This window comes from Marmota marmota, unplaced genomic scaffold (genome assembly GCF_001458135.2).
Source record: "Marmota marmota marmota unplaced genomic scaffold, marMar, whole genome shotgun sequence".
Taxonomy (NCBI): Eukaryota; Metazoa; Chordata; class Mammalia; order Rodentia; family Sciuridae; genus Marmota; species Marmota marmota.
The window spans coordinates 287,338-302,641 of record NW_026000256.1 but is presented as its reverse complement, the minus strand read 5'-3'; the positions used below and the strand labels follow the sequence as shown (position 1 = coordinate 302,641).

At 50.9% G+C, this 15,304-nt stretch overlaps 1 protein-coding gene across 7 annotated transcripts in view; it reads right to left on the bottom strand.

Annotated features, from left to right (window-relative positions):
* Positions 1-1,038: 1,038 nt before the first annotated feature.
* Positions 1,039-15,304, bottom strand: part of Atp2b3 (ATPase plasma membrane Ca2+ transporting 3) — a 51,138-nt gene continuing 36,872 nt past the window's right edge. For 2 of the 7 annotated variants that reach the window (XM_048796760.1, XM_048796761.1), the window contains 2 exons: positions 14,907-14,993; positions 1,039-4,395 (listed from right to left, as the gene is read on the bottom strand). In XM_048796760.1, coding sequence (XP_048652717.1) covers positions 4,075-4,395; positions 14,907-14,993 — 408 coding nt within the window. In that variant the 3' untranslated portion in view covers positions 1,039-4,074. Of the gene's footprint in view, positions 4,396-14,839; positions 14,994-15,304 lie in introns of those variants that run through there. The other 5 variants (XM_048796762.1, XM_048796763.1, XM_048796764.1 and 2 more) reach the window with 4 other exon arrangements.

Here is a 15,304-nt window from a genome sequence, read left to right as displayed (position 1 = left end):
AGTGGTGACTTGGAATTGTGGGTCATAGAATTGTCTGCCTGGCTCTTCCTGGCCTAAAGAAAACACTATGAAGCACAGATGTCCATGTGCACGGGTATTCAGAGGGAGTTGAGGAGCGCAGGAATGAGGCATGTGGAGTAAATGCATGAGTGAAATGAGGACTTTCCTTTCATGGCTTCTGAGTAAAGAGGAAGTCTATGACTGGAATCCTTGTGCACTGCTGATGGGAATGTAAAATGGCACAGCTGCTGCAAATAGAATGGAAAGCAAGGTCTAGGAGAGTAATGTGTATACCCAGTTCCACAACAGCATTATTTATAATACTCAAAAGCTTGAAGCAACTTAAGTGTCCATCCATGAATGGATAAACAAAATGTGGTCTGTCCATACATTGGACTATTATCTAGCCTTGAAAAGGAAGGGAATTCTGACACATGCTTCAACATGGATGACCCTTGAGAACATGATGCTCAGTGAAATGAGCCAGTCACAAAAGGGCAAATATTGTATGATTCTACTTCCATGAGAGGCTTTAGATGAGAGTCTTACAGCCAAATTCATAGACAGACAATAGGACGGTGGGTGCTAGAGGCTGGGGAGGAGGAGTTGGGACTTGTTTGATGATGTGAGGGTTTCAGTGTGGGAAGATGAACAGGTGTGGAGATGGATGGTGGATGTTTACACAATACTATGGAAGTGCTCAAAGCCACTGACCTTTGTGCTTAAAAAATGGTTTAAGGGCTGGGGTATGGCTCAGTGGCAGAGCACTCACACAGCATGTGTGAGACCTTGGGTTCTATCCCTAGAACTAGAAAAGAAGTCAAGATGGTCAAGCCAGTTGGAAGCTCCCACAGGTAGAACACCTCTCATCCCATAGATGGACTGGCTGCTTCTTGACAAGGACCCCACAGGACAGCAAGCATACCTGGGGAGAGATGCTACACCCGCAGCTTCCGCTCTGGCTCAGTCGTGTGAACATACCTCTGCTTCCACCGAGAGAGAATTCAGCAAATAATAAATCACACATGTTGCCCAGACCAGGATTGTAGGAGCCTTTCATTTTTTTTATACACAGAAATTTTGGTCTATTCTTTAAATTAGGAAAAATTCCACTACAGACATAAAATTATTATGCATCTGTGGTCTTCCTCATTAAGATATTTTTGTTCATCTTTATAACAGGCAGATAAAAATGTAAAACATATTTATTAACTGAACACAGTTGACCAAGCCATTCCATATAATATAATGCTTTAGAAAGAGGGGCTTCCCTCAGCCTGAAGACTGTACAAGAATCAGAGCAAAAGATGCAAGCTCACAGTGCCCCTTTCCTGAACCCCACAGCCCAGCGCAAAGGCAACTGAGGGACCACACAGTCAACATTTACATCAGGCAACTTTACACAGCAGCAGTGAGGGTTTGCTTTTTAATATATAGTGGCCATTTGCTCTACCGATGTGTCTACAACAGAGGATGAAAAGAAGCCCATGAGTGTGGCCGTATACAGCTGACCTTCTTCAACCAAAACGCTTCAAATTTTATTTCTTGTTGAAGAACACAAAGACCCTCAACAAACTGAGTTGCCCTTTTTTGTTGTGGTGGTTTGAACAAGGACATCAGGGAACAATTTACAAATGAGTAACATTCTCAATGTGCCCTTTAGAAAAAAGGGATGGCTTTAAGGTATCCGCAGCTGGCATTGGAAAGTGGGATTTGCTCTTCTAACTGAAATTCTTTTGCCCGAGATTTGACTACTCCTGCTCAGGGGTGACATGGCATTAATGTGAATGCTGGGGCAGAGCATGTTTTCTTTTGGATTTGCATGGATGCTGGGGAGGTAAGGCAAGGCCACCACTGGGCTTCCAGTACAGGATGGGGGTGTGACAGGCCCAGCTCCCTGGGGAGCTCCATTTATTCTCATTGTACACCCCTTGGCTTCCACCTGTGTCCCAGATGCTGAGCCCTAAGCAGTAGGCTTATGTGGGGTCTGTGGTGAGACCCCAGTTACCTCCCTGTGATGGGTGACACCCGTGAGTTCAGAAGGTAAAGGAACCTCATGGGTAAAGTGCTGCCCATTTCACTGGTGTCACTGTGGGTGTCCACACTTGGAACCTGGAGGCACAGGAGGGTGTTGGCCTTCCATGGGAAAGGGGCACATCTGTCCCAGACATCAGGAGCCTCTCACTCCTGCCTTCCCTGCATTTTCCTCTTGGGTTATCGCTCTTTAGGAATACGAGGCTTGGTGTGCTGGGTGCCTGCATTTGCCAGGAGAGACGCTTGGGGAACCCATCTCAGGAACCCCAGGCCCAGCTCTCCTGGCCTGCTGACCAGCCCTGCCTGCCCCTTGTTCAACCACTATGGCCCCAGTTGAATCACTGGCATGATGAGACTGACAGCAACACTGACAAAATGCCATTGCTCCAAGAGGCTTTGCTTCTCTAATGTTGCCGGAAGTGGCAGCGACACAAATCCATGCCTTTGTGGGTTATGTTTATCTTTTGGCTGAGAAGCCCAGGGTTGGGAGAGTGCTCTGGCAGGGGGACACTACCCGTGCTGCAGCAGACACTGAGACACTGAGGCGGGCCGGTGAGTGCTTCCTGGCATTTGCCAAAACACAAAGTGGGAGCCCAGGCAGTGGTGTCAAGGGCGATGGGGTCTGGATGGTTTCCCTCAAGTCAGCTTCTTGGGTTTTTTTGTTTGGTTTGGTGCTGGGTCTTGTCATGCTAGGCCAGCGCTCTGCCACTGAGCCATATCTCCAACCCAGCTTCTTAGGTTTTGATGATCCCTCTTCTTCAGTTGTTTTCTGTTGGACTCTGGTCTTGTATTGGGGGCGATCAGTCTCTGCTCTTCCAGGGCTTCTCCCAAGGACTCTGGGTCCACCCATTGGGTTAGATGGGTCAGGGGCTGTAGAACCCATAGCTCACACACAGTGCTTCATGCTCTTGAAGTAGGAGTTAGACAAAGAAAACCATCAGCCAGAATGAAGGATTTGGAATTGGAATCAAAACCAAAGGAAGCCAAAACAAAAATTCCCCTTCCACCTACTGGAGGGGGGCCATTCTCATCAATACTTTGGTATTTTCCTTTTAAATAAAAAATCCCATTGAAAGGTTTTTCTCCTCTATAGGCAGGGGTCTCAAAGTGCAAATGTTCCAATTGTAAGGTCTCCAGGCCTCGAGCATCCCTCCCCAGACTTCCTCCTTGGGAAACTGGCAGGGCTATGAAGGAGAAGCAGTAGGGTGGGGGTGGGGTCCTGAGGGGCCAGGAGTTAGGGAAGAAAAGATATTAACTGAGAACATATTCTTGCAGCCTAGTTCCCTGAAAAAAAACTTGCTACATTCAGTAATGAAATTTCAAAAGGAAAACGCCTAATAAGAGGAATGGAAATATCATGCCAATAGTTCCTTATTCTTTAGATATGCATCTTGTCATATATATGTATATGCATATAGACACACATACACATATATGTATGCACATGCACACACAGGGACTGCAGATGGTTCTAGTGTACTCAGGATGAGTCGCTTTGCAGTTGCAGGTACACTTGCAGGCGGCTCCCTCCGGTGGCCTGTCTGGGCAGTGGCACCCTTCCTGACCCTGCAGAATGCTGGCCTTTTTTGGTGCAGGTATGCAGATCTGATTGCTTGCTAGTGGGTGCAATGAAGCTCCCAATAAACCCAAACCAGCCCCTGCCCCCACCTCACAGCCAAAATGGCGAACACATGGTGAAATTGTAGTGTTCTTTAAAAAAGGATTGGTAGAAAAAAACTGGGGAGCACAGCTGTTCTTGCTCTCTCCTTTCTCCTTCTTCCCATCTGGGTGAAGAACCTCCCCCCTCCTCCTCCACTTGCCCATCTACTCCCTCCTCCTCCTCTTCCTCTCTCCCAGATGGAAGGCCTGATGGACTGCACCTTACTGGATGGATTTGGCTTCTTACAAGAATATTCTTCAGCCACCTTAGTCGTTTCCCTCTTTGGCAGGTGTGTGGGCTCCCCCCGCCCCCCGTGTGTGTGCGTGAGTGCGTGTGACTGCATGTGAGTCCAAGTGTGCATGTGCTGAGAGAAGTTCTGGTTAGAGGGACGTCTCCACACTGTGGAGCGGGCTCCCGGGCCTGGAAGAGAATGCTGAAGAGGTAGCTGACTTGGTGACATGCGTGGCCAGGTAGATGCCGCTGTCTATGGCGTTGTTGTTCTGGTTGGGGGCCGGGGGTGGGGGTGCTCGCAGGCGCTCCTCGTTCTCGTCCACATCTGTGTCATCGATGAGCGGGATGTTGTGGGTGTAGTCATTGATCAGAAACTCGGGCGTTGCCATGAAGTTGTGGATGGAGCTCTTGGATTCCGGTTTCTCCAGGCCTTCATAGAGTGAGCTACGGAAGGCTTTCACCACCCGGATCTGGAGTGGGAGGTGGAGGGAAAGGCAGAGGTGGGAGCAGGGAGGGGGGAAAGGAAAGGAAACAATTAATGGCTGGCTGGTACTGCCAAGTTCTGCCCACATCAATGGCTGGGGGTCATCGCATGATAAATGTTCATCCATGGGGGGGCTGACACGGAATGGGCTAGCATCGTGGAAAGGGCTTGCAGGTCTGGGCCTTGGTCTTAAGTGATCTCCATGCAGGAAACATGGCTGACCTGGGCAGATGTTCTAGAACACTTTGCTCTTGACCTAGGAGCAGGACTAGTTTAGGTGGCTCCTGGGGTCTGTCCAGTCTGAATTTCAATTTGGTAGTAAAGAATGATTTTTAAAAGGGAGACTTCTGGAGAGTGGGCTCTCTACTGTGTCTTACCTGAAAGAATTAAATACTTTCTGATAAGAGAGAGGTCCCAGCCTATGTGCTTTGCTGGCCTTTCTGGAATGGTTCTCCCTCATAAGCTTCCCTCACCTCCATCACCATGGCTCCTGTGGCTGCAGCCAAGACCCACCATGCCCAGTCACATCTGGTTACCACAATCCCTACTGCTAAGTCCAGCAGCCACTTCTGTATCTTAATCTTAATTGATCCCTCAGGGACACTCAACACAGCTGACCTCCTGTTTGTTTCTGGAAACTTCCCCAACACTGTTCCTGTTGACCTTCTTTTACCTTACCAGCTGTTCTGGCCCCACATCCTCTACTGCTCCCTTTTCTGTCCTAGGGTTCCCCAGAGCTTTGGCCTCTCCCTGCTCCTCTGTCCATATCTCCCCACCCTGGCCACAGAGCTGGGGCCCATCTGACTAGAACCAGGGACTGTGGCATAGGCCCCTCATCAGAGCCCCAGGCCTGAGAGACTGTCAGTCCCCAATCTGGGGCCAAGAGTGAAAATGGCCACACTTTTGATTTGCAATACATCACCCGCCCCTGTCCAGGCTGCCCCATCTACTACAGAGGTCCTTGTGATCTCTTCACAGCTCCATGCAGCAGCTAGATGTATCTGGGTTTGATTGCATGCTTGGGACCACCAGCAGTCCTTTGCAATCTACTGCCACCTTCCCCTCCAACCTCTCTCACACTCCGCCCTCTTCCTCCTCCTCACTCTTCCATGCAGACATCCTTGGACTTTGTCATAGTCAGCCACTGGAGCCCTCAGCCCTCAGCAAAGCTCATGTGTCCTCTGGCCCCTTGCATCTCCTGCAGGACTCTGCTCTGACAATTAGCTTCTCCCTCTTCTGACTTCTCTATCTTTACTTACACATGGACTCAAGTCTCATCAGTTTTATGAGCCACAGGACCACTGCCTGTCTTTGATCCCTTGCTGGATTCCCAGGCTGGTCTCCCTCCAGCTTCTAGAAGCCAGAAGTTGATAGGTAGGCTTCTGTCAGGCCTTGCACAAGCCAACATAAGCAAAGCCAGTCCAGCCGCCCTTCTATGGGGGCAGTGGAAAGAGTGCTGTCCTGCTAGGTAGGACACTGGGGTCTGCCTGGCCCCAGTTAGCTCCTTCCTATGTGAGGGAGTGGACATATTATGAGTTCTTAATGTCATTTCCAAGTTCAAGGTCCTAGAATTTGGTTTTCTTGCTTTAGATAAGGTGTCAGCAAACTACAGTCAGAGGGTTAACCCCAGCGCTCTGCTAGGGTTATAAATAAGTTTTTATTGGCAAGTGGCCATGGGCATTCATCTATGTTCTGTCCACGGCTTCTGTCAAGCTACAAGAGCAGGGTTGTGTAGTTGCAACAGAGACCTGGCCCCAAAAGCTAAATATATTTACTCTCTGAACAGTTGGCCAGACCCTAGTTTAGACAATGAATCACCCTGACTACAATGAGTCCCTTTCAGCCCCCAGAGTCTGGACCTTGGGGCCTATAGCTCAGCCAGGGCAAGCACAGAGCTCCTAAATCAGTTTAAAGGAGGCAGACCTTGGAGTCTGGGCAGTGCAAAAAAAAAAAAAAAAAAAAAAAAATGAAGCCAAAATGTTCCATAAAACGGGAGTTTTCTAACTCCCTGTTGAAATCCAGTGAGGATTTTCTCTGGACTTGGTGAAGCCACATCTGCCAGATTGCAGATGGTCAGCCATTCTCTCTCAGGTCTTTATCCCAGACTGGTTTCTGAAATAGGGGTATCACAGAAATTGAGGCCCATTTGACATTGTTAATAAAAAGATTATAATTTACTTTTTATAGCCAATTTAGATATTTTCTTGTTAGTTAGGATTTCTGGTGCAGGACTGGAGTGTTGATGCTCAGGACATTACCTTCTCCAGCTGCCAGCCACACCTATTAAGTCACAGAAAAGAGAAAAAGCTGAACACTGGTGCCCTTGATCCTGGGGATGTGCTTAGTAAGTTCACCAGCAATGCACCCATGATCTTGGCAACACCCTTTTCCTTGCTGAGCAGGAGGCCTTATTTGGATCTGGGTCATATGATCAGGCCAGGCCCCTGCTCAAACCTATCCACAGGTCTCATTGCACCTGGCTGAACTCCAAAGCCCTCCCCCACAAAGGGCGGCCAAGGCCATAGGACAGTCCTTGCCTGCTGCTTCCGCTTCTATAGCGATGGCTGCTCTGGCCCTAAAAGATTGTCTAGGGTGCTCCTCTTGGGAGTAATCTGCCATGTTTGCTTCCTACTACCACAGCCCAGTGGAGTACTTTCTCAGCCAACACTTGGGGAGCACAGGTGTGAACAAGAGATCTATCCCGGAATGAGAGGGCCACCGTGCTCTAACATTCTGCTGTTGTGTTCGAAGCAGGCTCAAGTCATCATGAGTCTTACAGCTGATGGTGAGTCACTTTTTGTCCAGGTCCTCTTTTCCCTGCACTCAAATCTGGGGCTACTAAAAATGGCTTTTTATTGGTTTTATGCTGGTGTTCTTAGGTAACCCTAAGCTGGAGGGTGCAAGCAATTCCTGGGAAATTGTTTTAGTGAAAACTAATGAATGTTTCTAAGACAGGCCCCTCTTGGAGACTGGGCTTGCACTCAGGTGCTCATGGACAGCCCACAGCCCCAGACTTCCTCCACTTGGCATGGAATTCAGTGTTCCTGGCAAAGGCATGGCCCAAGCTTTACCCCTATACCTTGGCTTGCACTGGCTTCTTCTTAGGTTCTTGCCTGGCTTCCTGCATTTTCCCTAGCTTATCTCTATTCCTCCCAAAGGAACCTTGCCATCTTCAAGGCTGGTAGTGCTGTCTACAGCCTGTCAGACCATCTGGACACCATCAATGCCATCTGTACCATGTCCACTTGTATACCTGCAGCAGGGACATTCATCCAGATTGCCAGACTTTGACACCCTGACAGGCTCCTTGGTGCCTCCCCTTGGATGTCTCCTGTCTCATCTCTACCCCATTGCTCCTTGCCCTCTTCCTGCCAAAGCTTGGAGGCACCTTGATCCCCACCCCACCGTCTCAGCAGCCTCCATGTCCCACCTGGGGTTCCAAGGCCCCTGGGGACTCACAAGCCCCGTGGTCAGAGACCTTGTCTACCTGGGGATTGATCTTTCCTCAGCGCCTGTCTCATGGCTCCAACTAAGGTGTGATGACCCTATGGACACCTGCACTATCTCTTTTGCAGATGGCATTTTCAGGCGCTCTCTGGCTAGTGAGTCAAATCCTGTCACTCCCCACTTGACTCCAAACATTCTAGAAGGTGATAGGTCAGGCCTGGGTCTTCACTTTGAGTGGAGAATTCATCCCACAGTCATCTACTCCCCAAAGTCCATTTTTCTACAGGATAACCTTTAAAGAAAAGAAATAAAACAGACTCCAGGAAAGATGAGTCCTAGGGTCAGGGCTGAGGCTTCTGGGAATGCAGAGAGGGGTAAGGTGGGCTGTCACTCTTGCCAACTCTGTTGCCCTTGTCTAGGTCACTTGTTCCCTCTCATTCCTGCAGTCCCTTCCAGTTGCTGCCCCATTTTTCCATGCCCAGTTATGGCCAGTAGCCCTGAGAAGGTTGATACTTTATTTCCTCCCATGCCCCAGCAGTCCCCCACACAGCAGGGTACTCAATGATGCTCCTCCCCTCAGCTCCTTTCCAGCCTGTTTGCCAGCCCCCTTCCCCTGACCATTCCCTGTCATCCCCTTGTGGCCTCCCATCCATCTGTCTGCCAATCACTGTTTTCTCCGCAGCTTCAGACATGGATATTTAAGCCAAGTCTCAAACTTAATTGACCCCAAAGCTCCAGGCCCAGCCCTCACCAATTCTACTGCTCCCTCCAAATGACATCCAGAATGCAACTTCACACCCCTCCACTACTGCTGCAGCCACCACCACACCAGGTACACACTGGCGGTTGTGGGATCCCCTCCCTCATCTCCCTGCTGCCACCCTTGACCCCCACAGTCTATCATCAGCATAGCAGTCTGAGAAATCCTTTCCAATGGAAGCTTCCATCAATGCAAAGCCTCCCAAAGCTGTGTCTCCTGCAGAGGAAGGAGAGAAGTCCTGCCCCAGCCCTGCCTCAGACTAGCTTTTTCTGTTACCCTTTATGCCCTTCAGCTTCCAGCACATTCCTTCCTTAGGGTCTTTGCACTGACTCTTCCTTCTGCCAGGAAGGCTCTTCCTCAGTAAGACTCAGGACGCCCCTCCTGCCTCCTCAGCACCCCTGCACCCACTTTGGCTTCCCTTGCTCCCTTGCCCATTCCCCCTTCAAACATGCCCCCCCACATTGTCTCTCCTGTCTCCTTCCACTGGAGCATAAGTCCCCTGGGAGCAGGGATTTGTGGCCTTCTGTGATGGCCCCAGCACCCAGCAAAGTGCCTGCACCCAGCAGGGGCTCAGTGAGCAGGTGCACAATGTCTGGGACTCACCCCACTGGCCCCTGGCTCCCCCTACCTGAGGCTGTTCCCACACTTTGCCATAACTAGCTAGTTGGAGCTGCTCCAGAGCACCCCAGCAGAAGCCCCTACCCCTGCTGATTTGTGACTCCTGCCCTAGACTGTTCTTCCTCCAGACAGAACCCAGCTGAAATAACTGTTCTCGCAGAGGCTGTCCCAGATGACCTGGGACCCAGAAGAGGACTTCTCATGCCTCTCCTCTCTGCTCTTTCCTTCTGAGGCTTGTGATCATCTGCACTCAGCTGTTTGTTATTTGCTGCCCAGAGGAGACTCCAGTGCCTCTGTGTGCCTTAGACAACAGGGCTTGTGGAGCTTGGTGGGCAGCTGACCTGGATGAATGAGGTGAGCCTTACCCAGGCTGTGATGCTGCAGACCAAACCCCCCACAGCCCCCCCCCCAGCTGCAGCAGAAGGGAAGCATGCAATCCCATTGGTGGATGATCAGTGTGGAGGCACCCCACTTAGGGCACAACTTGCTTAGGCCTTCAAGAGCAGGGGTTTGTGATGTGGGGGTGGGTGCGGTGGAGCAGGGATGCAGAAGCAGAGAAAGCAAGGGACTAGACAGGCAAGGGACTGAGGCAATGCCCACCCCATTGAAAAGAAGGAAAAGAAAAGAAAAGAAGAGAAATAAAAGCAAAGGCCTCCGAACCACAGTGACGACAGTAACAACAGAAACTGCCTGATGCCTTCTCGCCTCTTCTAATTCCTTGAGCTGCTGGGGTGCTGCTTGGTGTCAGCCTCTAAGGCTCATGGAGCTCAGATTTTTCTGTCTGAACTCCTCCCCTGCCTTTCTACTGCTGTACCAACCATTAGTCCAGAACCTCGTTGGAAAGCAAGGACTTGCCAGCTGCCTTGCCATCTGGGAAATGAGAAGCCAAACTCAGAAAGCCTGGAAATTTAGAAAAGGTGAGCTTTGGCCTCACTTCTCTGTGTTGGGGGAACAGCAACAGCAAGGGGAAGGTCCCTTTCTTCCCTGTGGAGGGGTTGTGTGCTTGAATCAGGAAAACGAAAATGCAAACTCCAAAGTTGGCCATTTCACCAAGGGATCACACCAGAAACTAAAGATATGGCTTTCTGTATGTTGCTGGTGAGTTTTGTGAAAACTGCCTCCCTTCCTATGCACACATAGGACCAGGACCATGAAATCCCAGGCTTGTGCTCCTGAAATCAACAGTTGAGCCCAGGCTTTTCAGGTAGTCAGACTATGAGGAACTGGAAGGAAGCCCTTGCCTCTTTTACCAGCTGCATCCAGCTGCAAGGCCTCAAAAAAACATCTCATGAGCTCATGAGGGCTTCCAGGGTTTTTCCTAGGTTGGTTCTGGTGTGTGCTTTAGGAATTGCCTGCAGGGTTGTTCCACTGTGGTAGGGCCTAGGGTTCCAGAGAGACGTGGGGCAGGGAAAGGATCCCATTGGGGGCCTGATTATTTCCCACTGTGGAGGCAGTATGCACAATGTCAGATAGCTAAGAAAAAATTTCAATATACTATTCACAGAAACCCAAGTGGGGAGATTTGGCTTAACATCAGTTAACTTCCTGACAATAAATTCCAGAAAGCAAGACTATTTTTTCTTTGCCAGTTCCTTCCACCATGGGACTATGAGCGTGAGATGAACATGCTTCCATGGGTTCTGGAGAAGTATGTCCAAGTGAAGCAGTGGCAGCTTATCTAGCCCAGTTTGACCCAAAGGGAAAAAAGGGTTTTCATGTTGCAAAAGAAAAATAAAGCAATTGATGTGATCTGTTTCCACTTGGCAAATCATAACTAAATGCCCAGAGTAAGCTTCTCTGTCTACATGGGACCAAACCCACTGACCAGCCCTGTCCCTTTGCTGGACCAAGTCAGGAGCCAACTCCTGAACTACTACAATAGTGAAAGTTCGAGTATAGAGGCCCAGCATTGCTGCAGGAAGGATGGGATGGGCTTGGCTATCAGTAGGAATGGGAGGACCCTCAGCGTGAGGTGCTACAGAACAGACTTTGGATGTGGCTGCAGGGAGGCCGAGATGTGTCTGCTTGTTGCCATTGAAAACAAAGACAAAAGGATGCTTGGCTACAGAGCCCACAGAGAGGCTTTGTTGGTACCAGGACCTGGCTTTGCTGTCCCAAAGATCCCACAGCCACCTGTTCGTACCAGAAGGCAGATTACAGTGCCCTGGGTTTACTTCAATATACCATCTCCAGCCACACTTTGGGGATATTGACACCAATTGGGAAAGAGATGCTGGGCTTCCCACTGCATTAGCTTGTGAGTGCACAGTTGGAGGTGGGACTGATACCCCAACTGGGAACAGGATTTCACAGCCCCCTAAATTCCTAAGCCACCCCAATGAGCTGGTCTCAGGGTCATGGCCCAGGTAATGTGAAATGAGGTGGCAGCAGTGGAGGGAAAGACACTCCACACTCCACCTTGGGCTGGGAGGAGGAGTGGCTGTCAGCTGGGAGGAAGCTACAGAAGCTACGCTGGAGCTAGGAGTCACAGGTCATAGCTAGGAGTCAGCAGATCACATCATTTGTAATACGATGTGACAGTGGTGTGTTTGGACAATCCTTTGAGTGGGGACTGCTGCCTGCAGAAGCAGCAGAGGCGTGTGCATTCATGTGGTGTGGGAGGCTAGAAAGGGTGGGGAGGTGCACTAAGCCCCCAGATCCCGGTTACCCTCTGGTTTGGAGGACATCCTCTGGCCACTTCTTTCATTGGCCCTGAGGGCACAGGGTGTGTCCCCTCTCCTAGGAGAGCCTGAGGGTCCTTAGTGGGAAGGACTTTGAACTTCAGGCCCCTCCAGTGCTCTGAGAGCTGCAGGCACAGTCCTGACTCCTTGCGGGGCTAAAAGGAAGACCTGCCTGGAGCATGTGAAGCGGGTAGGAATTCCTCATGTATGCAGCCATGGTTTTCCTTAGGAAACTGTGTGACTTATGGAAACTTTGAGCCTGTGACCATAACACCTTGTACAATGCTGCCTCTTGTCTAGGGGAGCTCTGTCATGGCCTTCACCCTGCTTTCCTTCTGAGCAGCTCTGGTCCTCTGGAAAGTTCTAAGGACAGAAGGGGGGCTGGGGCTAGTCCCCTCTCTACCAGGCCTGGCAGCCTAAGGGACCCTGAGTAGGTCCTGGCCCTTGCGGGCACCTGCCTTCTCCTGATTTGTAAGATGAAGGTGCTGGGCTCAGTGATTTCCTGGGGTCCTTGTAAGTCAGGATGGGGGTTAGGTTCTGAGTTCTAAACCAGTCTGCCACAGGTGATGATGGCAGGAAGTGGTTTTAGTCAGTAGCTTCCAAAAGCTTCCCCCTTGGAGTTACCAGGTGTCTGAGCCAGCATCTTCCTTCACAGTCCTTTTTGAGGTGCTGCTGCTCAATGGGGCTGAGATTTCTAGGCCAGCCTTTGTCAGTTGGGACTTTGGGACCCCTGTTTCTTCATACCAATACCCTCCTTGGAAGGCCCTGCCACCCAACCCTTGCTGCCACTGCTTGGGTCCCCCCCGGAATAGCTTGTGAACAGCGGGAGGGTGGCATCTCTCCCACTGTACTTACCGGGCACTTCTGGGCTCCAGAGATGGGAAGGAGGGGGACAGATGTTCATGGAAGAAAGGAAAGAAGCAAGGTGCTGGGAGCCAAGGAAGAAGAGAGAGAGAGGCTGCCCCCAGGGAGGAAGTGGGAGGAATTCAGAGGACGGGAAGAGACAGCATACCTCACTCCAGAGACTGGAGGTGGGTGAGGGGGTCCACAGAGACTGGGCTGGCCCTGGGTTGGGACAAGGCCAGAGCTGTGGAGAATGTGTGAGGGCCCTGTGGAGTAGGGCTCTGCCAGCTGCCTTCCCCCCCAAGTCGACATGTGGGCAGATGGACAGACAGACAGGAAATGCAGAGAAGGCAAAGGAAAATATGTAGGAAGTTAATGGGAAGGAAAGGACAGGGCAGATCTACATGTGTCCTTTGGGGACGCTTGCACCCACCTTTGCCCCTCACATCCCAGGAAGGAAGGTGCAGTTGCCCACCTGGGCCCTGGTCAAAGTGTGCTTGGGAGACCACACATCATTTCTGTCCTTAACTGACTTGGCAGAGACTGCTGATGGCCTCCCTGGTGGGGTGGAGGTGAGGCCCTTTGGGGCCCCTGTCTGTGTGTGCCAGGAGCACTGGCTGCTTTCCAACTCAAGGGTGATGGGCTTCAGCCAATATCTTTGACCCAGGTGGGTGGTCCAGTGGGTGTATCAACAAGCTGGAGGGGTATGTGGCCTGTGGTTTGGAGAAGGGGTGTGTGTACACGCACGCCTGTACTGTTCCCCAGGGTGGCCCTAAAGGACAGCTTAAGCAAGAGGAGGGTGCCCCCCACCGGGGACCTCTCACGGGTTCCTAAAAAAAAGAAAAGAAAGAAATCAAGCAAAAAGAAACTCGAAGAGTCTGTGATGAGAAAAAGGCATAGTTAAGGACTCGCGTCTGCAAGGGAGCTGCGGGGCTTCCCTGGAAGGCAAGGAAGAGGTAGCATTCAACCATCCCGTCAGGGGCTGTGGGATCATAGTTTGAAGGTTTACTGTTTGGTTTTGAAATCTCCTGAGTTTGTTACAAATAGCAGGCTGCCTGGGTGGGAATGGGGAACCTCACGTGGTTCCCGTGGTCTCTCCTGTTGGGTGAACCAGGGTGGCAGGTTCAGCAGTCTAGTGGCCTTTCCTTTGTCTTTGTAAAAAATGTGAGTGATTATGGAAGTTTCTACCTACTTGGTAGATGGCCCCTGGGTTCTCTAAAATGTGAGCAACACAATGGACCTTTTCACTGAAATGTACCGAAGGGAATTGATTTCTCCTGGCTTCTTGGAGGAAGGAGGAGCAAGCATGGACCAGTGGGTTAAGACCTTCCACTCCTGGGGCCTGTTTGGAGAGAGCAAAGGTGCTTTGGGAACAATGGAAATGTGGTTCCCTCCGTGTCTTCCTGGCCTCTGAGCTCCAGTTCTCCAAACACCTCTAATGTCTGTTGGCTTGGGTCTGGCCACACAGGGCAGGTGCCACCTACAAAGGAGCACATCACCACCATTGAGCCTGCCTGGGGACAGGCGATAGTGGCATTCTTTGGAAGCCACCTCCAGGAGAATGATGGGCATGACTGCTTTAGTCCACCAGGAGGTGGGCTGGGTTCTTCTGCTGCAAATGGTGCCACATGGCGGCACTTACCTCCTACACCAGCCCCAGGAGGTTGGCCCTGAGACACATACTTCCCTGAAACTCCCCACAGAACATGGAGCCAGGCCCCAGCCTGGTGTCAGACACTACTGGAAGAGGCCCAAGTTCTTGAAGAACCATCGGCACATACAGATAAGGTCAAGAAAAGAAAACCAATAGGCAGAAGGAGCACTAAACACAAACCAAAAAATCAAACAAAGCAAAGGACGGAAGGCCCGGCAGTGCCATGGCTTCGGCACATTTCATAAGAGAATATGGCTTTGGAGAGACACACCGCCTGGCGGGAAGGACTGGACAGGGCAGTAAAGAAGGAACGGAAAAGCCACGGTGAGCAGAAGTGCAAGACTGGAAAAAAGAGAAGGCAGAGTTGGGGAGGCTTTATCTTCCCCCGAGATGCCATTTATGAGAGAAAAGGGAAGTCAAGACTCACTGCCAGCAGCGCTGGTGGGCTTGGCGGCAGAGAGAGTTACGTGAGTAGGGGTAGAAAGATTGGTTACGTCATGGAGCTGGCTGAGGACCGAAGACCGCCGGCGCACAGCACCCTGAAATGACCCGCTTCTCTTGAAGGTACTCACTACCTCCATCTGTGGGAGAGAAAACGAAATAAAGGTTGGCTTGTACTGCGGTCCAGGCTACCGCAGGGGGTGGGGCTGGGCGAGGACAGGGGCCACACTGGGGACATATCGTGACAGCAAAGCCTCAGCTAGGTCAGCCCCACTCACTGGGAGCTGCTGATGCTTTTGACCAGGCCATGACAAAGAGAGGGTTTGCTGGGCAAATGATTAGTGGTCATCAGATTAGGAGGGACGGGTTACAGATAGGGCACACTGCAAACATTTTGGAAGTAGTCATTTGCGATCACGATATGCTCATTGCAAGCCACTCATCAGTCAGT